Here is a 24,553-nt window from a genome sequence, read left to right as displayed (position 1 = left end):
TGCTCAGTTTTTTCATTGTTGCAGGATCTGTGTTCCTGCTGTGCGGTGGAGAATCCAATCTGCTGGGAGCTTGTGGAGATGAGTAAGGGCCCTCTGCCAGTTGTGGGGAATTTGGGCGCAATGAAGACAGTCAGTGAAAACCTCTGTCTGCTATATCAAGCATGTGGTACCTAAATGTACACATGGAACCTATTTATTTAGCTCCAGCATTGTACCTAAGATGTCCTTTTTCCTTCTCGGCATAGCATGTACAGGCACTGATTTGATGGTAATTGAGTAGTTGACTTGAGTTCTATTTCTGGTGTTGTTGGTGATGTGCCCTCCATCTGAGATGAGGTTTTTTTTTTGGCTGCTGTAGACTCTAAAATCCCAGTCAAGGCTGTTAGTACCTCCTGATAGCAGACTAGCTCCTCCATTTGCATAAATGTCACACCAAATCTTACCTTTTCTTAACATAGCTGATAAGTCTCTGAAAGGAGAGGGGGAATGATAGACCGGTTTCTGTGTGGTATTTTGGGTAGGGGTGTGGGGAGGAAACAAAATGAGCCATGCACTGAAATGTTTCTCATGTAGCCTTTCTTATGTAAAAAGAAATACTAAGAAAACATTTCCTAGATATTGAGAGTAAATTTCTTTTCGGAAATATCCTGAGTGGCTCAGAAGAGGTTTTCAGTATAAAATGACGTCTTTTTTTTTTTTTTTTTTATAATGAAAGCACAGACAATTTTCTCTCCACCTTCAACCCTTCACAGAATTTCAAAGGAGAGGAGAAATAGAAATGAAGCTGACAAGAGAAGCCATCTAAAATTAAAACTCTCCATATGGAATTGCTTTTTCTTTTCCTCTAGATATTGTACTCACTCTGAGTCCTAGAGACTCCGTTCCATCTTTGAGCATTTTCTTACAAGATGGTCATCGGAGGCTCTGTTAACTCTCGCTTCTCTCATGGTGCACAATCTGTATGTTCTAAGTGGGGAAAATATGTTCTTCTAAATGAGAAGTTTTTATTTTAAGAACATCTTTTCTAACTTTACGTATGTATTGAATAGACAGTAGTACAACATTAAAAAGTTACAGAAGGTAAAAAAAAAAATGGTAAAAACTTCCTTCCATCCCTTTCCTTCATCCTCCCTTTTCCCTTCTCCAGAGGCAAATGATACTATGCCCACTTTCTTTGTTGATTTTTAGTCTTTGGTTTGGCGACAGTTGTATCTAGGACCTAATGGGGATATAAGTAGCTCTTTATACCAGATGTGCTTTATGGGAACCCATCAGTTTCAATGTAGTTGGAGAGAGAGTAAGGCCTGGTTCTGGTAATAAACTAATGGACCATGTTTAGCTACTCACATAAGGTTACCTAGAAATCTCATAGGTAAATCTTCTTGCTGTTCTGTCTACATTTTTGTGCTCATATTTCACTGTCCAAGATGCCATTGATTAGTAGACACACATTTTATGGACAACTAAAAAGAAAAAAAAAAAAGAGAGAGAGAGAGAGAGACCTAAGTAGCTGTTACTCAATATTTCCATTATTTTAGAATTTTAGAAAATATTCTATTTATTGAAAGAGCCCTACCCGACTAAATGATACACAGGTGATTCAGTTTAAGAAGAATCTGAAAAAAGAATTAAAAGTTATTGATGCTGAGCTCTTAGGACACCCTCCTTCTGCAATTTGACAGAGTTAACACACTTCTGATGTTCACTGGGCTGGAAATGTATTGAAGGAGGCCTGGTTCGCCCCAGCTTCCTGGACTCCCCACAGCCATTTGGTGCTTGGGGTTAAAGACCATTCTAGCTTTGTCTCAAGGTGTATTCCAGACCCAGAGACCCATTCTGCTTGGGTGATGCTGGTGTTTTTAGTATTCACCCACACCCATGCAAAGAAAATTCCTTAGTGACTGAGGTCTGCTTGAGAGCAAATCAAAGATGCCGTTGATGGTGAAATTCTACCCAAATTTAGAACTGTTACCATATGAAAAAAAAAGTTAATCTTTAAAAAAAATTTTTTTATATATTTTTTATTAATCTTAGAATTAATGGAAGATGGTAATATTAATTTTAACTCTATTAGTTAAAAATAGAATTAATCTATCACATGGAAAGTATCTCTAACTTGTGGACTTTCCACAGTGCTTGTAAAGCAAAATCCTAAGTCGTAAGCGCTAAGCTTCAAGATTTTGAAATAACTTAGATTCTAAAGTGTCAACTTGCCCTTCCTTATTTGCTCACAAATAATGATGACACGGTCCTTTTTCAAAATACCTGACGGTCTGAGGGGTTTGAAGTGGCGGGGGGGTGGGAGGTTGGGGTACCAGGTGGTGGGTATTATAGAGGGCACGGCTTGCATGGAGCACTGGGTGTGGTGAAAAAATAATGAATAATGTTTTTCTGAAAATAAATAAATTGGAAAAAAAATACCTGAGGTGAGTCAGGTATTTTGAAAAAGTTTAAATATTTACGTGGCAGGTTAAAAAATCTACAAACCCATAAGTCAGATTTAAGGATGATCTTTCAATTAAAAGGGAACAACAACAAAATCTCTGTTTACAATCCAGCTCGTTGCAAGTCATAGCTGTTTTTTCCTTTCTTTGAAATGTGTGGTGTTATAGTGTATAGGCTACTAAGAAAAGTTATTCAAAACTTGGCAATTAGACAAAAATGTAGAACAGCATAACCTTTCAATGTGATATTGGAGCAGTCAAAATAGTAATAATGATAATAGGCCTGGCCGAGGACTACTTACTCACCTAGGCGAACATCCTTATATTTGACTTGGTTATTTACTGTGGTTAGAGCCCAGACACTGGGCTGTGTTACACTGATATGTAGATGTTTAGCTGGTAGAGCTGTCCGGTAGGAAAGCTTACCCCAAATGCTGAATTGCTCTATAGCACAGTTTCCTAGTTTCCTGCAAACTTTCCCCCTCAATGCTGTTTGAACCAGCTTTACCATCCTGCTGCTTTCTTCGTTATTGAGCTGAGGAACTCTTGACACCTGGTTAGTCTGTCTTTATGAGTCCTGTTTTTAATTTTCTGAAAATTTTACTTTGTCAAGATTTAAATCTCGCAGGTGAAACAGAGGTATTGCCAGTGACCGCGATGTGTATTTGTAGATGGACAAGTGTGCTCCGTGACCGGTCCACAGGAACCGGAGAGCATGGTGACGCATGTTCACCAGGTACAAAAGTAGGTTGTCGAGGCTGTGCATGAGTTAGCCTTCATCCGGTGGTTCCAACGTGAGTCGCTCACAATGTGAGGGAAATGATTCTATTTGTGTGGATGAAAAAGTTTCGGGAGCTGGAACTGGGCTTGTGCAAGGAATTGTGGGATTCCAGCCAGGGCCAGAATTGTAGAGAGAATCGTGAGCGCTTTTCTAGGAGAGGAGCCTTGGGGTCCAAGGGTGCCCACAGAGACAGATGCTGGTGTTCAACTCCTTTAGCACCAGGAGGGGGCTTTCTATTTTTTTTTTTTAAAGATTTTATTTATTTGACAGAAAAGATCACAAGTAGGCAGAGAGGCAGGCAGAGACAGAGAGAAGGGGAAGCAGATTCCCCACTGAGCAGAAAGCCTGATGCAGGGCTCGATCCCAGGACCCTGGGATCATGACCTGAGTCGAAGGCAGAAGCTTTGAGCCACCCAGGCGCCCCTTGGAGGGGGCTTTCTAGACTCTCATCCATGCATGTAGTTTCCCTGGAATTAACACCCTTGTCCTTCAGGGAGTATCAGACGTTAAATTCACTTAGTTCAGGTACTCCCCCCACAATTATTCTTTGATTATCTCTCTCCTTCCTCCATCAGTCCCATTTTTTACCCTCTCTCCCTTTCCTCTGTCTGCCTCCTCATGCATTAACAGACGTTCCCTGTATGGGGACTGTGCAGGTGATGACATCATGTTTAACCGGATATCTATTTATTTGACTACTTCAGGGCTTTCTAGAATGCCTTAGCGGCAGCCTTCACAGTGAATGTCGATCGGTGAAACACGCACAAATCAGAGAAGAGAAAATTCCCATGTCTTGTAGCAGTGCATGGATCCCTTATTTGGTAGCCCTAAGCCGTTTGGAAGTGGCAGCAAACTCCCAAGTACAATGCTGCATTACCTTATGTAACTTAGCACCTGCAAGTCAGGTAAAATGTTGCTGAATGTACAAATGAGTGAAAAATGAGAAAAGCTATTGAATATTCCTTGCCAGAAGTCGTTATAAATAGAACAAGTCACCATCCAGTGGGAGACTGAACATTTCCGTGCTTGAATGCAGGTAGACGGAGAAGGTCGAATATCCTCTAGGGTCTCTGGGGGACTGTTATTCTTTAGTTAGTTGATGTCTGATCCTGGGGTGGGGAGATGGTTCTGCAGTGTTGGGAAGGAGGCCTTGTGAGCACGGTGCTGGGGAGATCCATGAGTAAGTGTGGGCAGAGAGTAGCCCGGGGCATCAGAACGTGTGACCAGGGAGAGAGCTGGGCTTCCAATCAGTGATGGCTGAAGCCTAAAACTCAAGGTCAGTTGATGTCCTGAGGCCAACCAGGACTAGAATACAGACTAGGACTTAGAGCTCTCACAGAGCTCAGACAGAATATGGTAGAGGACAGGGAAGCCACTCTTGATGGAAAGTGAATAACTCCCAGCTACCATTTCCCCCAGGGCTTACCCGTTGCTAGACTCTGTTCAAGGTGCTTTCTATACGTTATGTCACTGAAGCTTCTCAGCAGGCCATTGAGAGAGGTGATACCTATAAGTCATGGGTGAAGAAGTGGGTTTTAGGAAGGGGACCTTTCTTTTCTAAGAATACCAGCTAACATGGAATATTGCATGGGAACCAGGGTTAACTCTCCAAGCCTGGGCTGCTTATCCCCATGCCTTGCTGCCCCTGGCATGGGCTTGTCTTGCCCTGTGTGGTTGGTTAGTCAGGGTCTTTCCTGACCAAGTCCTGTCAGGCTTGAAGGACTAGAGTCTTTCCCACGGGTGAGGAGCCGGGTGAGGTGGAGCATTCGGAGGCCATTTATAGGCCCCATGAGGATGGCGGGCGCAAGACCCAACTAGTCTTTTTCACAGCACCGGACTCCTGGGGTGGGCTTTTCTGGGATCTTTTGGGGCCAAGGACAGCTGTACTTCCTTTGAGCTCTTCCTTGATTTTTTCCCCCTTCCCACCCCACACAAACAGGGCCGCTGAGGGCGATGTACTACCTCTGTGAGCTTTCCAGATGAAAAACGAGCACTTTGTGAATGGGCAGACCCAGCTTGCCCCTTCTGCATGTTGTCCGCCCCGTGAGAAGTCAGCACAACTCCTTCACGTCAGGGTGCTGAAGGAAAAAGAAAATGATCCTTGACTAGAAAATGGGGAATAGGAGAGGAAATCATGCTCTTTTGGAGACAAGAGAGGATTTCATAGAAATACGTTCAGAATGGTTTTACAGAAACTGCCCCTATCCACACTGAGTCTGTTCAAGAAAGGTTCATTTGTGGAGGATTGAAATGTTCTTATTAATATTCCTTATCTAAGAGAAACAGAGGAGTCTACTGAATTTCACGAAAAGGTAATATGAAGCCTGATCTCTGAGGGTCGTCCTTAATATTTTCCTTCCTCCTTTGTTGTTGAAAATATATTTCTGTCCTTTACATGCCAGCCTACAGCCGAGGAGAAAGACAGCATAATCAGTATGAAAGTAGTAGCAGAGGAAATACCCATTTGCATTTCTGGCAATAACTACTTTTGATCTTACGTCGTATTATTCTATAATATTTAAGGGGCAAAGTCCTGAAGTTATTAACCTACTTTAGTTTGCTGAGGTCAAATAAGATTAAGAAAAATGTAGACTTTCTGCATTTAACTTTTAATCATGGAATATCTTCATTAGAGAAAAATAACAATCTGAAAGGCATTCGTGTACATACGCGCCACTCAGATTTAATAGCGACTAACGTTTGGCTAAATTTTCTGCAAGCATCTTTATTTTGGAAAGGGGTCTTTTAAGAAAACCAGACATCACAGGCTCGTTTGACATCCAACCCTGTTCCCGGTCTGTCCCCTCTCCTTGGTTCCGTCATAGTACAGATGTGTGTTGTTTCCTTGTGTATTTTTTTGTACTTCAAGAAACTGGTTGTGGAAATTTCAAGTCAAATTTTATTCACAAATACATTTTGATAACATGATCAGTTTAAAGCCGTACATGTGTTTTTAAAGTTATTTTTCTGGGAGGCATAATTATCAAAGCACCCTGTTATTATGGGAGGTTGACATTTGTAAAATAACTACCAAAAAACAAGTTAGACTTTCAGGAGTCCTTTCCAGTTTCTCTTGCCCTCAACCCTCTGAGAACCTTTTAGATCCCCCCATGTGTGTGTGTGGAGGGGGGCTTCTGGACAAGGTTCCTGGAGCACAGGAGGTTCACAAGGACAAGGACAAACAAGAGCTTTTTTTTTTTTCTTTCCCCCAACATAGTAGTTTTTAATTCCATCTAATCTGTTTGCTAAGGTTAGGGGCAACTTGGTATTCACATGCTATTTACCTAACATTTCCAGTAGTCCTCATCCTCTTTTAGAGTTTATTGCCTCTCTGGTTGGTAGTGGTCTCAAATTCTGATTTTTCAGATTCTCATTCTCAGGAATGAGGGAGTCACGGTCACTCTGTCTGCAGATGGGCAGATTTATTTGGGTGAAACCAAACCAAAGGATTGCCCGCAGTTCTACTGGCTGTGATGAGTGGCACCCAGGAGGGAAGCTGATTTCTCCTTGGTATTGGCTGATTTCATAGCGGAGGGCCGTGTGTCACAAGATGTACTTTTAAAAGTTTATTTAAAAAAGTAATTTCAGTATTGATTTTCAAACCAGATCTGTGGCACATCCCCTGGTCTTTTTGTCCTCAGCTCTAGCTGATTCCCTTGGGAGTTGCTTCCAGTTTATTCTCTAGAAAGCATCTCCTTTCAGTAACTTTCAGCATCACTGGAGGGTGAGTACATCTCTTTAGCTCAATTGTTATTAGGTTGAACCATGTGAAATTCTATTTTTGTAGGTCATAAATGGTTGGATGTCAGCAGTTTCAGTGGTTCAACACCATAGGTTTGGGAAACCCTGATCGTTTACAGCACAGAGAACTTTTGAGCTGCTAGGTCCCATCAAGATTGTATAGTTGGGGGCGCCTGGGTGGCTCAGTGGGTTAAAGCCTCTGCCTTCAGCTCAGATCAGGATCCCAGGGTCCTGGGATCGAGCCCCACATTGGGCTCTCTGCTCAGTGGGGAGCCTGCTTCTCACCCACCCCCCGGGCCCTGCCTGCCTCTCTGCCTACTTGTGATCTCTCTCTGTCAAATAAATAAATATAATCTTAAAAATAATGATATAGTTGTCCAGCTGACACCATTTACAAGGCACCACCCTGGCACTGGCCTGGGATTGACCAGTTGTCCCCCCACAGACTACGAGGTATGGTGTGAACTGTCAGGGTCTAAGAGGGTTAAAAGGTTAGGATGAAGGAGTAGAGTGTGGGGGGGTCCCCTTTAAGCCCAAAGGACTGTACCCTGGCAGGGTAGGCAGATCGAGCAAACACCCTGAAATGGCCCAAGTTCGTGAGGCCTCAGGACCTGAGTTTGCCCTAGAGCCTGGGAATTTGGATCAGAAAGGACCTGTTCTGGGCTTCTTCCATCTGAATGAAACCCTTCCCATCCCACAGTGTCTGTAATGCTGTCTGTGGGATCCAGCCATACACCTGCCTACACAGGACTCACTTGGGCAGGTGGAGATGAGCCTTTCTGCCCAGTGCGTCCCTCTGGCATAACGGAATTCCTACTTAGAGGGAAGTCTTCAGCAAAATGTTCAGAACAGCGTCCTGGATAAGAATTCAAACTGTTTCTCATGTTCTTCTGCAAAATGACTTCTGTTTTCTTTTGCTAGAACAATGGGTGCACCTCTAATCAAATATAAGTAAAAATCAATGCATTTTCTTTAGAGAAAATTAGAAAGAAATGTGGAAAGGTAGAAAAAAAAAGTCTCCCACCTTCCCACCACTATAAATAATTGCTGTTAATACTTGGGTATATTTCTTTCCAGTTTTTAAAAGCATTTACATGTTAAGTCTGTATCTTGATATTGCTAACACATATATACTGTATGTGATAAAAATATATAGAGTACTCTAGATAAAATACACATTGCCAAGGAACACATGCTACTATAGAAATTCTACACAGACTATAACATATATTTTGTATTCCTGTCTTTTTCACTTATGGTACCTAAGTACTCTTCGAACATGATTTTTAAAGGCTGAGTAATATTCTATCAAATGATCCCCCCCCCCATTGTGGGTTATCCATTACTCTTTTTAGAATACTGCTTAAGAACATGAGATCTGGACTTTTGGGTTCAAATCCCAGCAAAATGTTTATATGAACACAGCAAGATACTTACGCTCACTATACTTCTGTTTCATCATTTTTAAAGATTTTATTTATTCATTTGATAGACAGAGATCACAAGTAGGCAGAGAGGTAGGCAGAGAGAGAGAGAGAGAGAGGAGGAAGCAGGCTCCCCGCTGAGCAGAGAGCCCAGTGCGGGGCTCGATCCCAGGACCCTGAGATCATGACCTGCGCCGAAAGCAGAGGCTTAACCCTCTGAGCCACCCAGGCCCCCCCCACCCCCGTTTCATCATTTTTAAAAGAGACATAAGAATTCTGTTTACTCTTTTGGGGAGAAGAGACCGTAGTCTCCAAATTAATTAATTGTTTTATTGTTTTATTTATTTTTCATGGTCTCCAAATTTAAAAGCCAGACTTTGCCATTTACAAGAGCTACATTGAAGGAAGGAAGGAGGAGAACACTTACCAGCCACAGTGCATGTTCCTAACATACCAAATTGCAAGCAGGCTTCTATATCTGAATGTATTAAAGGCCTTCCACAAGGTTTGCCTTTAGTAGGGAGGGAAGAAGGGGCCCACAGATGCTAGGGTGGGGCATGGAGTCAGGAGCTAAAGCTCCTGAAAACATTCTGTTCAACGTAACAGAATTTGTCCTTGGGAATCTTTAAAATAATCACAGTATTTATACAGCAGAGTGAGGCACTGAACATTTACAAAGGGGTCATGGTGTTGTCCAGGGAACAAAATAGTAGCATTTATTTGTTAGTTGAGCTTTTTAACTTCTGTGAAGGAGGGACTGATTTTTTTTTTAACTCAAAGGGTCACCATGAGGACAGAATGCATAGAATCAGGGAAGGCAAAGCTCTTTTTGCAAAGGGCCAGGTAGTAAATATTTCAGGCTTTGCAGACCATATGCCGAAGCAGCCACAGAATATGTAAATAAATGAGCATGGCTGTGTTCCAGTAAAGCTTGCTTTATGCACTGAAGTGTGAATTTCATGTAATTTTCACATGTCACAGATTATTATTCCTCTTTTGATTAAAAAAAAAAGATTTAAAAATGTAAAACTTTCCTTTCAACACACAACTGTGCAAAAGTAAGTGGTGGACCCAGTCTGGCCTCTGGGCTTTGGGAACTTGAAGCTCAGAATAGCCCTTGGCACCCTTTAAGTGCGGGGTGCACTGGCTCCCACCATCAGCGCTATTCCCAACGTCACCATCTCTGCCATAGGGTCATGCAGTACCAGGTCTGGAGGAGGCCAGGGTGGCCACACGTAGGCCCCTGCCTCCCTTTGACGTCCTGGGAATCTGTCTGTAGCAGCTGCAGCTTCTTCAGCTCTTGGCTTCATCATGGCAAAGTGCTCCCTTCCAAAGGAACTTGGAGACCTGTGCTGAGTCTGAGGTCTGGGCCTCCTGACCGATGAGCTAGGCGTGCTCTGGAGCCAAGGGGGCCCTCGCGCTGTGTCCTCTGGCCGACCTTCACCCTGTGCTCTTGCTGGGCATGGGTGACGGATGAAGAGAGACGGAGACACCTGCCGTGCATGGCTGCGGCTAGTTCACGTCCTTTTCCAAGTAACGGGGGAGGGGAGACAAAGGGTTTCTGAACAAGGTGGTAGAAACCTGAGCTGGAAGTGGAGGGAAGAACCAGCGGCGAGTCACAAGCACGAACCATGGTGCTTGGATTATGCAGAATCCCGTGTGTGCTCAGCGCTGTAGAAAAATTGCAGATATCTTTATAAACCTTGACAGCATTATTTCATTATTCATGAAGGCTTTTTTTTTTTTTAAACCATAACCAGCTTCATTTTAAAGGAAATTTATTCTCAAGGCATTCTTTTTTTTAATTGAGTTTTTATGGTAATTCTTTGTGTTGACTGTTGAATCAACATTCCAAATAAACTACTCACGTTTATCCTTTTATTCAGGAAGGGCTCAACTCTGCCTGTTCAGGTTAATGAAGTGAGAGGAAACCCAGATTTTTCTGAATTGTGTACATGGCAATTGCATGCCCTTTTTGGACCTCATAAGAGTAATTTTTAAAAAGGACATTATTTTTTAACTAAGGAAATTTGCCTTAAATCCAGAATTTTTGATGTGATCGTCCACTGTGTGCGCACATGGATTTATTTATGAATGTGTGTGTGTGTGTGTGTGTGCGTGTACATGTGTGTTTCAAAGCGTTATTGTGAAGACTTCTGATAACTCCTGAGATGGAAGTTTTTTGAAGGCAATTACTGTTTATTTATTTATTTATTACTTAAAAAATGCCTCTTAAAAATTATGTTTTTAAAAATTCTAGTATAGTGAACATACAGTGTTATATTAGTTTCAGGTGTATAATATAGCAATTCAAATACCGTTTTGTGTTAAATTCATCCTGGATGAAACTGATCATGTCAGGCCCCATGTGCCTTGTGCAGGAGTAGAGAGCCAACCTTATTTGATGAGAGGAAGAATGAACCAGGGGCTATGAGGCATCGAGAGGTCATGGCTCCAATCCTCTGCCCTTTCATTATTTCCATGGCCCTACTGCATATCCAATCCTTGTCTCAGTATTTCTTTCTTTCTTTCTTTTTCTCTTTCTTTCTTTCTTTCTTTTTTAAAATTTTATTTATTTATTTGAGAGAGAGAGAGCAGGTGAGCATGAGCTGGTGGGGGTGTGGAGCTGCAGAGGGAGAGGGAGAAGCAGACTCCCCAGACTTCCCACTGAGCAGGGAGCCTGAGGCAATGTGGGGTTCTATCCCAGGACCAGGGCCCAAGGCAAATGCTAACTGACTGAGCCACCCAGGCACCCTCTGTCTCAGGATTTCTAAGGACAGGAACCTCTCAGCTAATTCTACTTTCTTTTAACTGCACGGATTAATATTCATCCTTCAGATGCCTCAAGACAATAGGAATAGTTCAACCCACAACGCCCTTCCCAGCTCCAAAACCAAACCACACAACCCTTTCTTTTCTCCCTGGGCCAAATAACCAAATTAGTTCCCCCCCCCCCAACTTTTCTGTTACGCCTTCTGTTCAGACATTTCTGCCTCTTTCTGGCCACCCTTGTGTGTATGATTTCCTATGTGTCAGGAGCTGGCTCGCTGTGTGTGCTGGAACTGTGCACTGTGTCCAGATGGGGCCTGACTTGAGACCAGTCAGTGGAACCTCCTTTGTTCTTCTTGCTGTGCTCCTCTTAATGAAACCCAGCATGTCAGAGGCTTCTGACTGCCACGTGAGCAGGATTCTTCTTGGACTTGCTGTCAACTCTGACTCCTAGTTCCTGATACTGTCCATGGTCCGGAACTGTCCTGGGTTTTGAAACAGTTCCAGGGCGGGGGTCCCTTTAGTGACAGTAGGTGGTTGCAGATGGTCATAGAGCTCAGTTAAGCCAGAGGTGTTATCCAAATGATGAGCGTAGACTTGCCAAACCAGGGGAAGCAGCCAGGTTGAAGGGCCGGAGGCAGCAGTTGGGGGAAGAGAATGACAGAGAATAGCAAATGTATTAGAGAGGCCAGGCAAGGAAGAGAGCAGGTGCCACTGGAAGGGAGGTATGGTGGGCAACGGAGGTGATTGAGAATCTACTGTCTTCTACCCTTAGCATCTTACTGGGTGTTTCTTTCATGCAGATCTTTTGTGTTTTTACCTAAAAGAATCAAATTTTAATGATAGGAGCTGGGCTCTGATGAATTATTCATAAGCCAGATTTCCCTCATTCCCTAGATGTGTGCTTGAATTTTTAAAAAATTTTTTACAGGACTTTACATTTTTCTGATTAAACTCCTTGCTAATGGGGCCCATCTTCCTACTCTCCAAAGACCTTTTGAACCTAAATAGGAAAAAAAAAAAAAGCTCTAGCATTGAAGCGGTGACTCTGCCACTTACTAGCCATGATCTTGCACGAGTGAGGGGTTCTGACCCTCATCTGTAGGAAGATATGAATAGCATTGATCTCATTCATAATACTCGCTTCACTGGGTAGTCAGGAAGATTAAATGAAATCCCACATTTGGAGTTGCCTGGCATGATGCCCACCAGGACCAGTCCCAGCTGGTCACAGACTTTTTTTTTCCTGCTTCTCAGCATATTCGCCATCTTGCCCATTTGTAGGGCAGATTTGATAGGGTGCTTTCTCTGTATTCATCCAAACTGTTGATTTTTATTGAATTTAATGGAGAGAGATCAGGGCCAGAATCCAAAGATTTCTGGAAGCTGCTTCTGGGACTCTTTGGAACATCGGTCTGTGTTGGGGATCACAAAGTCGGATGCTATTGAGAGCCTCCTTATATAAATGTGCAAAGTAGCCAGTGACAGAGTGCGGAGGCCTGCATATCCCACCTGGAGCAGGCTGCTACTGCTGCTTTCTTTCTTTCTTTCTTTTTAGTAACAGATGATTATCACCGTGGTTTTACGGTTTGTACATATTTAGTTAAACATCAATTGCGTGAGATTTTGACATTTCCTTTTGACACAATTCTTTTCTTTTTTCATTTCAAGTCCCATCGTAGACCCTGTGGAAATCTGACCCTCATTCAAACAGTTCTTTTTTTAAAAAATTTTTATTTTATTTAAATTCAGGTAATTAACATTTGGTGTATTATTAGTTTCAGAGGTAGAGTTCAGTGACTCAGCATTTGTGTGTAACGCCCCGTGCTCATAGCATCAGATGCTTTCCTTAATGCCCATCACCTAATTACCCCCCCAGCCACCCTCAGTTGGTTTCCTATAGTTAAGAGTCTCTAATGGTTTGTCTCCCTTTCTGCTTTCATCTTGTTTTATTTTTTCCTCCCTTCCCCTATGATCCTCTGTTTTGTTTCTTAAATTCTACATACGAGTGAAATCCTATGATAATTGTCTTTCTCTGACTGACTTACTTCACTTAACGTAGTACCTTCTAGTTCCATCCACATCGTTGCATATGATAAGATTTCATTTTTTGGATGGCTGAGTAATATTCCGTTGTGTGTGTACACCTAATCTTCTTTATCCATTCATCTGTTGACAGATATCCGATAGAGCAGGCATTTCAATTAAGAGTTACTGCATAACCAAACCCGTGTACAGGGAATCAAGGTTCCAACTCCATTGGCTGGTGATGTAAGTCCCTAACGCACTCTCGCTTTGGGTTACTGTGGCATTAGAGCAGTGGTTCTCAAAGTATGGCCCAGCAACCATCAGCAGCACCTGGGAACTTTATGAAGGCACATTCTCAGGCCTCCAGATCTACTGAATCAGAACCAGAGTGGGGAAGGGACAATGATCTCTTGGAACAGAGCCCCTAGGAGATTCTGATCACTCTCGAGATTTGAGACCCACTGATTTAGGAACATGTTCTCAACTATGGTTAGACATGGGATCATCTGGGGAGCTTTAAAAGTCCAGTTGCTTGGTTCCCACCCACAGTTTCTCATTGAACAGATTTGGAGTACAGCCTGGACCTCAGGATTATTTCAAAGCTCCCGATGGGATTTTCAGGTGCATCCAAGGTTGATAACTGCACTTCAAAGGAGCCTGTTGAAATGCTCACGTAGTCCTTTTTCCTAGATGGGAGGTGAGGAGTGGGAGGTATGTGTAGTTTGACAGAGCTCTCAAGTGGTCTATTGTACCAACTGAACACTGCCTCCCCTTGGAGAACCCGACCTTAAACAACCAGCCTCATGAAATATCCTTGAGAGGGCTTTCCATGGACTGAATATTCACTCGGTGTGATTTGTTTTAAAGGTTGCTTTTAATGCTATATTTGTGCAGCAAATTTAGACACTCGTATAGCACAAATATTAACTCCTAAATTCTCAAAGGCTTTCCCTACAATATGCCATCTGGCAAGCATTATTGTAATCATCTCTTTATTAACCACACTAATGAAGAACTAGCATGGCATTGGTAATTGAAAAACACAGATCATTTAAAAATCATTCAGGCTAGTGCTGGCCCTGCTTTCCTAACCAGGAAGCATTCAGGAGTAGAAAATATTGACTGATGACAGTTTCCTACTCTCCCTGAGGAGTGTAGTAGAGGTATTAATACATCTTATTTTAGTCGGAAATTTGAGCAATAGAAGAAGTGAGAGGGTTCTAAATTTAAATTACTTTTTTTTTTTCTGTATCAAGGAGTTTGTTTTCTCAATGAGAAGCCCAAAGCCCAAAGCCCAAAGCAGACAAACAGTGAATATATTTAAAATGCATTTGTACATTGGAACCCGTGGATTCACAGTGTGCTTTAGCAGAAGTGGCATGGGATTTGAGGAAGCAGTAGGTCTGGATTCTAGATCTTATTCTGCTATTGCTTGTGTTATTTGAAATGAGCCTTTCAGCCACCAGTGGGGCCCCAAGTATGGTCCCTGTCCAGCAGCATCAATATCACTTGGGAATTAGTTGGAGATTCAGAGTCTCAGAGCCATTACAACCTTTCTGAATCAGAGACTATGGGGTGAGACCAGGACATGGTGTTTTAACAAGTGCTCTGGGAGATTTAAATGGCTGCTCCGGTTCGAGCATCATCGCTCTCTACCAGTGTACTGTTTTCTCATCTATTAAGTAAGGCTGCCAGCCTACCTAATGTCTGAAGGCCATTCCAGCTGTCCAGTGGCCTTGGTGTATGGCCTGGAACAGGTTGTAAGGTTCTCTGTCTCGGGCCTTGAATCTTTCCTTGGATGTGTGATTGAAGTAACTCAGCTAAAAAGCTAGCATGTGGGCAACAGAAGAGAAACAGAGCTCTGGGAACTCTATACCCAACCCTCCCCGCCCCGAATGTTCAGTATAAAATAAACTGTACTTTCTTCAATGGCTTGGTACCATTTTTCCCAAAGTGATAAAGCCCGGTGCTTTGGAAGGGGAGGCAGACTCTACCCCCTTCTCTGGGGGCCCAGAGCTGTCTGATGTGATTCACGGAGTGGTGCTTCTACGGGCACTAACAAATGGCATCTCAGAAGGATGTGCAGGGGTACACAGGCTTTGCAGTAAAACAAGGGAAAATTTTAAGCTATTTATCAAAGCTCTTGCAGCTTCCATTTCAAGACAGGTGGAAAAAAATAACATGGAACAAGAAAAGAAAATAAATCTGTATCCAGAGCATCTCATAAATAAGAAAGGAGTAGGGAAGCTGTTGGCCTTGCTGGATTCTCAGAGTATTTTTGTCACAGTATAGAAAGCTTTCAAATGTTTTGGCATGTAATTCGTATACTTTTTTTCATTATCGAAATCTGCGGTTGTAAAATCGTTTCACTGGCTATTAAAATCAAAAGAGAAAAAGGGAACAAGCATTTCAAGGAGAGGGAGACTGGGAAAATGATACCTGGATTTAAAAGAGAGGGAGAGGGAGAGAGCAAGAGAGCACATAGTTCCCCCACAAATACAAAATAATATTTTTTTCATCTAAAAAGCAGTGATGCTTTATAATTTAAGACAATTCATAGGAAATCAAAGACCATTTCCTAATTGGCTTCTGTTCAGTGAGAGCCTGTTTGTTGGAGACAATAGGGCATGGTTTATTGAACACGAGAGCGCCTTGGGTCTGTTATGTCTGGGAGATGGAGCAATTACAGCTTTTATTAAAAGGGATGGATCGCAGGCCCACGTTGCCGGAGCAGATGACGTTGGTTGAGCAGAACCGCAGCTGACGAGGGCCTGCCTTGGTCATCTTTGGGAAATTCCCAGCAGGGTCCAAGTGACCAGTGACTCAGCACTAAAATCCTGGTCAAAAGCCCAAGCTCTGAGTTCAGATTCGGGCTCTGCCTCATCCTGACTCTGCAGCTCTGGGCAAGCTCCCCAGCCGCCAGCCCGGTTCCTTGTCTTTTGGAGCAAGATAATAACAGAACCTACGTAGTGGGAGTTTTATGAGGATTAAGCGTTGGCTTATGCAAGGCACTGATGCCTAATGAGGAGCAGGCCTTATTGTATTGGGACTATTTGCCAAAGAGCTGTCTGTCTCTTTAAAAGAATCCTAAAAATAAATCACGTGATTTCTTAACCGTGAGACCTCCTTGAGAGCAGCAGCGCCCTATTTGATACCCTCCGTGTGTGCCCAAGGAGGAGGATGACTGATAAGAGGCTCCGCGTGGATCCCAGGATCCCAGTGGGTGCAAGACAGATGACTCTTGAGCCGTGGGGACCTGCTGCCTGGTCAGCTTGCCTGACAGAACTCTGCGGGGTTATTCAAACTGGATTCGGAGGAACTAATTTTTGTCATTTGATTTCCTTTTGGTGTGTCTATTTTGGGAATGGACTCAGGCCAATGCTAGAAATAGGTCTGAAGTAAATGTCATGTTTTCCTCGCTTACATCTGGCACACTCTCCTTTGTTGGCTGGGCTGTGTTCATAGCAGCTAATATTGATTAGCCTGGATTTTTCTCAAATACACTTTCTCGGGCTATATGAAGTCTGCGTGCTAGCAGTACCAAAATAAATGCATTTGACTTATAAGCCGGTGGTAGGGAACAAAGTAGGAACAAAAGCATGCTGAGACATATTGTCCAAACAAGCTATTGCCTGCTCTGCCAAATCCAAGCTGGGAGGCCCCGGGCAAGCTTCTTGTCTCATCCGAGTGGCAGTTTCCCATCCATAAAAGCAGGGACAATAGCAATAATGTCCAGCGCCTCATTATTATTAGAGAATGCGTGTAAAGCACCAGCTTGTGCCGGCCCTCAGGAAGTACTCAGCAAATCCAACTTGTAAAATGTGACTTTAAAATGTTAAAATGTAACATATCAAAGACAAAATAATAAATTTAGGTGTAATGGAGGAATTCCACTCTTCTCTTCTAAAGAACTAAAGCTGTCCTGAAACCTTTCTTTACAAGTTAACTCTTTAGACAGAATCTCTGGTCATTTATTTCCAGCCTTTTGATCCCCTGTTCTTGAATACAAGCCTGACCCTCTTACTCCAGTGAGTATCAGATGAAGGCTGAACCCCACTACATTTGATCTGCCCAGTGGTTTTCATTTTTGTTATAATTAGATTTATTTTAGGAGATATATCTTTCTTATCCTAACTTGGGTTAGGAAAAAGATCTTGCCAACATCTTTTTTTTAAAGATCTTATTTATTTATTTGAAAGAGAGAGAGAGAGAGAGCGGGAGTGCACAAGCCTGGGGAGCCGCAGGCAGGGGGAGCAGCAGTCTCCCCTGCTGAGCAGGGAGCCCTATACAGGGCCTGATCCTAGGACCCCAGGGTCATGACTGGAGCCAAAGGCAGACGCTTAACTGACTGAGCCACCCAGGTGCCCCACATCTTTCCAACATCTTAAATTAATCAGAATAAAATGCTAAAATAAAATATTGAAGTCACTGCACTGACCCAACTTGATATAGAGATATGGGCAGAGAAGCTCTCGAAACTGAAATGGGCCAGTAGTCCTATAATTTTAGATGTCCTTTATTATCTCATAATTTCTTTTTCAAAGCAGAATGGAAAAGACAGTTTAAGTACTCTTCAGTAATGTAGAAAAGTGTCAATTGTTTGAATCTTGAACAAGTGAACAAGAAGGCCTCCCTGTACTTGAATTAGAAAAAATTGCAGTGAACCCAAATTTCCCTGGTAAATCAGAGATTCAGCCTTTTTATTAAGACATATTCAGGAACAAAACAAAAATAATGTAGTTGCATACAAATTACCTGGGTTATGAGACAAAAGCGGTTTTCTTTATTATCTCTTTAAAGTTTCTTTTTCATCTCTTTAACAGAAAAAAAAAAGACTTTCCTTAAATCATTTACCATTTAGATTTGAATTTTCGGGACAGATCTTGGTGATCATTTTTAATGATTAATGATGGAGACTGGTTTGCAGCTCTGAGCAGCCATCTTGTGGTTTTAATGGATGATCTTGAACATATGGAGAATTTGCTGGGCTTGTTTGTAGCTATTATTTTGTCTCTGTGGCTTTCGGCCCTGTGTGTAGTGACCCCAAAGCCAGAACACTGCCTGGCAGCAGGCTAATGTCAGGACCGTGTAGACTCCCGAATTGTATCAAGTGTCTGCCTCGGAGGCCTGCAGATGGTGTAAGCCTGGACAGGTCATGAAGTACATGGGTGGGTCCAGCTGTACTTAGCCCTGACCCTTGAGGATGAGGAAGTTAAAGTGCAGAAGGATGAATGCCAGAGATGTTGCCTCATCCCAGGTCTTCTGCCCCAAATGCTGTTGGTTCTACCAACCGCACAGATCCCTAAAGGGCAGTTTTTACATTATTTTCTTTTCCCCACAGGGCCCCATGTCCATGAATAATCCTATATTTCACTCTTCAGCTGAGTTTCCTAACCCTGGATAGGAAATCTGCACCTGTAGAAAGAAGTCCCCACCCCAGAAGTTTCACACGAAGAGAGAAAATTATGCTCCTTGATTATTTGGAGCAGGAGAGCGAATTAACCTGATCAAACATTTTGTTTTCCTCACAGAATCATGTCAACCCCGCCATGGACTTCACCCAGACGCCTCCTGGGATGTTAGCCCTGGACAACATGCTGTACTTCGCCAAGCACCACCAGGATGCCTACATCCGGGTAAGCATGAAGTGTCTCGAAGCTGGTGTAGGTTTCCTACTGAATTTGAATTTCTAACTTGCAGATATGGATGGATTACTCTGAGATGAGTGGCTCCAGAGTTGTGACTTTCCCCATTCTGTAAAATAAATGTCAAAATTAAATCAAGAGGGACACTTGAAATCAAGGTTTTTGACTTAAATTTTCTCATGTGAGGACATTAAAAAAAACACAACAGATACCAGAAAATGTCTTATCTATAGTTGAATAATGGATTATGACAAAAACTCTCAGACTTAAATAGCAAGGAAGGAGGATGAACTATCCACCCTAAACCTGCACAATCCCAGCGTTAGTGGAGACCACTGAGGCTAATTCCACTTGGTAGAAAAGAGACTGAGGGTTCTCTCTGGTTCTCCTTCTGTTCAGTCCAATGCCAGAGACATGATAAGGTAAACACAAAGAGAAGAATGGGAGAAATGGGGAGGAAAGAGAAATGCCGTTTCTCCTAATTTGTAGCAAACTAGTGAAACTCTCACTCTGGAGAGAGAGACAGACTCCTTTGTGGGCGGGGCAGAAGGAAACCAGAAGGAAGGTGCCCCTGCTGAGTGGGCAAGACAGGTGTGGGAAGGACCAAGTGTGAACTCCCAGGAGCCTAGGGATGGTGACATAGGGCTGCTCCAGTGGAGGCCCTGGATTTGTGCTGACTCCTACCTTGTCTTCAAGGAGAGGGGCCCAGATTCAGTAGGGTTGAGGTATATCATCCAAGATTGAGGTGGAGGAGGATATGAATAAATGGACAAGGGAATTGTGAGTGGTTGAAATAACTAGCCCTCAGCTTGGAAAATACTTGATGAATGAATTGCCTAATGCAGCAAGAGTAAGGGTCAGACTAGAAGATGAGTCTATTACAATGATGTTCTCTGTTAGCTCCCCCTTGGCGACACTGGCTTTCTGGAGACTGGGGTTCAAGACCTGGCACCATCGTGGTCTAGTGATGTAAATGTAAGCAGTTCTTTTGTCTAGGCTAAAGTTTCCTCTCCAAACAAGGAAGCAGTACTTCCCTAGGAGGCATTTGGAAATGTGTGGGTAGGTTTTGTTGTCGCCATGCCAGTGGGGTACTGCTGGCCAAAGCCTAGAATTATGGGACACTCTGCACGTGAAAGATTGTTCTACCCAGCAGCAGCCCCCTTGAAAAAAGTCATGCCAGATTTCTGAGTTCCTTGTAGGCACTATATTTTAACTTTATGTGTTTTTCTATATATGCGGTTTGACAAGCTTTGATTTATACTGAAATGTTATTTATAATTTGATTACGTAAAGGATTTTATGCATTCCTGCAGACAGTTGGGGATCAGGTGCTTGGTCAGAAATGCAGTCTTTCATAAGAAAATTATTTTTTCATGAGAGTTTAATTTGGCTTATATGCACGTATATTTATTGCACAGATTTTTTTTTCTAGAAATATAATCTGCTCTCACAGTAAGTAAATTAATATTGTTGAGATACCTTATCATATATAGCCTTGGAGTGTTGAGTGTGAAAAGAAGAAGCCAAATAGAAATTGAATTTAGCATTAACTGATTAATGTCTGTGGATGAAGGTTTCCCAAAATTAGAGCTTATTGATGCTGAATATTTTGTTAATTGCATAAGAAGCATATGTCTCATGAAATGTAATTTAACGTTTAGGACCCATTTTCCTTAATGCATTCTCCAAACTGTCATAAGTAAATTAATACATGGCCACCTGAAAGAGCTTGACATCTGATAGAAACTTAAAAAAAAAAAAAACTATTTGTAGGGACTCCTGGGTGGCTCAGTTGGTTAAGCTGCTGCCTTCTGCTCAGGTCATGATCCCAGAGTCCTGGGATTGAGTCCCGCATTGGGTTCCTTGCTCAGCAGGGAGCCTGCTTCTCTCTCTGACTCTGCCTGTTTGTGCTCTCTCTCTCAGAAATAAATAAACAAATAAAATCTTAAAAAAAAAACTATTTGTAAAGAAAAATGTGGCCCTTTTTGTCCACCTGCCCTTTTCTTTTTTATTATTTTTTTTCACATGCCCTTTTCTTTGCTGATTAGATAGTATCTATATGTGAGCCTATCTATATCTCTGCATCTATTATTGAAATGTCTGTTATTTTCTCAAAAGTGTCAGTTTCCTGATGTTTTCTGTGTCCCTTCTGACTTTAGGGCATTACCTCCTGGATGGAAAGCCAAAGCTATTTACATGAACAATTGGGGTTAGGGGATCACATATAAAGTCTGAGGCCTTCTGCAAGGAAGGTTTGGGATGACTCTGGAAACAGTTCTCCCAGTAATAGTGAAATGGTACAGACATCATCTCAGACAGCTAATTAAATTTTGAACTATGAGCTGAGTGGTCTCTTCTGAAACGTAAAGTTGAGTTCCTTTTAAGAATAAGTTTATACTGATGAAATTTGCTTTGTTTTTGACCAGATAAATTTCCTGCCTGAATGTAGTTATTCATTTGTTACTTATATCTTTCATTCAATAAACGCTTATTCTGTACCTGAATATGGTCTCACCCGTCACTTTGCCAGTCACAGTACAGTTGAGATCTTTAAAAGGAACTGTAACACAGACATACACACCTGCACACAGGCACACACACAGATATTTCCTCTTCACCCCGACACCCCCTTCCAGCTATCCTCTTCCTTCAAACACCGTGTATTTGTACTTTTCTGATTGTCTTCTTGCCCTATGTTCATTAATCTGCCACTCACTTTTCAATACCCCGTACCAAGGCTTCCACTCATCACTTTCTAGAAGCTGTTCTCCCGCCAAATGGAGAACAGCACCCCGCCTACCCCCCCTTCCCACCTTTGTCTCAACTGCCTTTCCATTGACACTGGATACTATTTGCCACTGACCAGTTTTTTTGTTTTTTGTTTGTTTGTTTGTTTTGCCTGAAGCCAGTCCTATCTGTCTTGGTTCTCTTTTTGTCCATTTCTCTTAGTCTCCTTGGGGGCTTTCTCTCCTGCCTGTCCTTCTAATGCACACCATCCCAAGGACTCCCCCGTAGACCTTGTCTCTTCTCAGTGCCTCAGGCTGCACATGTTTTCTGAGTCACTATCAGATGCCCAGCAGGGAGCTAGGTGATGGCAATTCCCCAAGGATCAAGTCGCTCTGAGTTCTGTTCTTGAGGAGTTGACTGTCTGGAGATGGAAAGGCGGGGTGAAGAGATAAATACCAGGCACTTTCCAAGCCACTTGGAATGTATTTTGATTGGGTGGTGGTGGCGCAGGGAAGACACTGGGGACACAAGGGAGAGTCAGGTCTAGAAAATTTCCTGGGCTAAGTGGCATCTACAGTAAGACCCACTGAATAAAGCTAGACAATCAGGTGAAGGGAAGGGGACGTGGGAGAGTAATCCAGGTGGAGGGAGACATGCAAACAAGTGTATAAAGGTGTGTTGCCTTTTTTAGGGAACCAAAAATAGTATAGTGTGGCTAAAACGGGGAGTGCTGACTATGATCTTGGCTTGAGGCAGATGTGGGTTGGTTCATTACAGACCCTAGAGGCCCTGTGAAGGTGTTTATTTGGACTTTAACCTCAAGGCATTGAAGAATTTTGGAAGTGTTTAAGTAAAGATGATGGGAGTTAATTTTAGAAAAGTCACTTTCCTGCCAGAAAACAAATGTGAAAAATCAAGATGAGACAAAAATAAAAATTGGGGAACTTAAGGAGAAATGGAACTAAGGTAGTGTTTAGGGCACTGGGGAGAAGCAGTTTGAGTGAATTATCTTGGAACTGAAATTAACTGGGCACTCTCTGAGGAAGAGGGAGACGACTGGCTTGAGTGAATACAAGGATGGTCATGTGATTAATGAGACAAAGTGTGTGTCTGTAAGACATTTGGCAACATCCACAGCCTTATGTGCACGTGGGACATCTGTCCAGTGGATGTACATCTCTAGTAGGCGGTGAGATGTGAGCCCCAGAGTTCAAACCCAGCTAAACCCCACATTTGGTCAATTCTATGTCCTTAACCTTTAATCTTTTCATGTAGATTATTGCTGTTTTGTCTTACTGGCCTCCCTGCTGAAGTCTAGTATCTTCCTAGCCACCTTCCATGCCAGCTTCTAGAATGATCTTTCTAAACAGAGTTCAGAACCCTTTGGGAACTACCCCTGGCCCATAAGCCTCCCTCTTGTGGTACCTGGCATATTGTAGATTTAAATATTTTCTTGTTAATTGATTAGAGACTTTCTTTAGTTTTTATTTAAATGGCCTTTTGCCAAGGATTAATTCCTATCATTTTTCCTTTTAACAACTACATAAAGGTATATATTTTTTGCAACATGAGTTTATTAACCAGCAGCCTTTTCTTAATGTGTTATTTAAATGTACTCTGTAACTGGGTAGTAATGAAAGCACTGGATGTAATTGAATTACCCCACACATGGACAGGCCCAGAACACAAGGAAGAATTGCAAATCTGAGCATCCCACTATGCCTGGAGTAAAATCTGGAGGCATAGCATGATTTGAGACTTCTGGGTCTTATTTACTCTGGGCATAATTGCTTTCATTTTTTCTGGAAATGCTTCACTCCCCAGCTCTCCCCCCGAAAGCTCTCTCTGTGAGAGGTGGAGGGTGGCACTTGGCTCGTTCCCTTGAGCCTGCTGTCATTATTTCACAGGCAGGATAATGGTACAGAGCTGAGCGTGTTACTTGTTTTGTTTTTGTTTGCTTTTTTTGTTTTGCTCTTTTTCCCCTCCCTGGAGTGGCAACTCTTTAATACATTGGAAAAAGAAGATTAGCGACTCCACTGGGAATAAAACCTTTGGGCTAATAACGTGTATTCTTGTTGTATTTAATTATTCATTGGGAGCTGCTGAAAAACCCGAAATGACTTGGTTTTACATTTGGTTCAAGAGTCATGCTGGCTGTTGTGGGAGTCAGGATTGAGCCACAAAGCAGGAAGTAATAACGTGGAAATCTCTGGTCTCCAAAACGCACGGTAGCCAGGTCTGAGGAAGAAGTAGGATCATAAAAATACTTAAGACATGTTCCAACTAAAAGAAAGAGTGGCTTCAGGATGCAGTTCAGTCTTTATGGTCCCATTTGTTATCCCATGTTTGATCCGAGAAAATATGTACCTAGAGGGGGTTGGGTAGCATATGGGACATGTTGCATAAGTTAGCTCAGACTTGAAGAAAATCCTTGAGAGAAGCACTGTCATCACCATCTTATAGACTCAGGAACTGGGATCTGGAGAGGTGTGGAGAGTTCCATGAGGTCAAATAGCTAGTAGACAAGCAGAGCCTGAACTTAGGTCTTTGGCCTTCCCATCTTAGCCTCCTTCCAGTCATCTCTAGCTTCCTGTCTCTGGGCTTGGAGTGTGGTGAACATAACAGTGCTGTTCTTGAAATGGAGGGAAAGAGGACAGAGTCCAAGACACATGATTAGAAGGCATGGAGAATTGATGATGCCATCAAGGAAGTGTTGGTATTTACTAACCGTCTTCCTAAATCTAGCATCATCAGGAAGTCATTCCTAAAAGTAAGAGAGGTGGTCCCTTCTCTTTCCATTTAACTACAGACTTTTTAAACTGTGTCACATTGTCTTTATTAAATTGTAAATCCTCTGAAAACCTAGGCTGCCTTTTTCCTCTATGTTACCATATTACCGAATATGTGCCTGAGACTCAAATGATGTTATTTAAAGGAATAAATGAGCCTGGCAAAGGTATCATTGCAGAGCTTTCCAGATTTCCGATGTGGTTG

The 24,553-nt window shown here is 42.5% G+C and overlaps 1 protein-coding gene across 6 annotated transcripts in view; it reads left to right on the top strand.

The window, feature by feature from the left end:
• The window catches only part of ELMO1 (engulfment and cell motility 1), a 526,031-nt gene that overhangs the window by 236,242 nt on the left and 265,236 nt on the right, over positions 1 to 24,553 (top strand). For all 6 annotated transcript variants that reach the window (XM_044246376.1, XM_044246377.1, XM_044246379.1 and 3 more), the window contains one exon: positions 18,719 to 18,823. In XM_044246376.1, coding sequence (XP_044102311.1) covers positions 18,719 to 18,823 — 105 coding nt within the window. The remainder of the gene's footprint in view (positions 1 to 18,718; positions 18,824 to 24,553) is intronic.

This window comes from Neovison vison, chromosome 4 (genome assembly GCF_020171115.1).
Source record: "Neovison vison isolate M4711 chromosome 4, ASM_NN_V1, whole genome shotgun sequence".
Lineage (NCBI taxonomy): Eukaryota > Metazoa > Chordata > Mammalia > Carnivora > Mustelidae > Neogale > Neogale vison.
The sequence above is the reverse complement of the archived record's forward strand: the minus strand, read 5'-3'. Positions and strand labels throughout refer to the sequence as shown.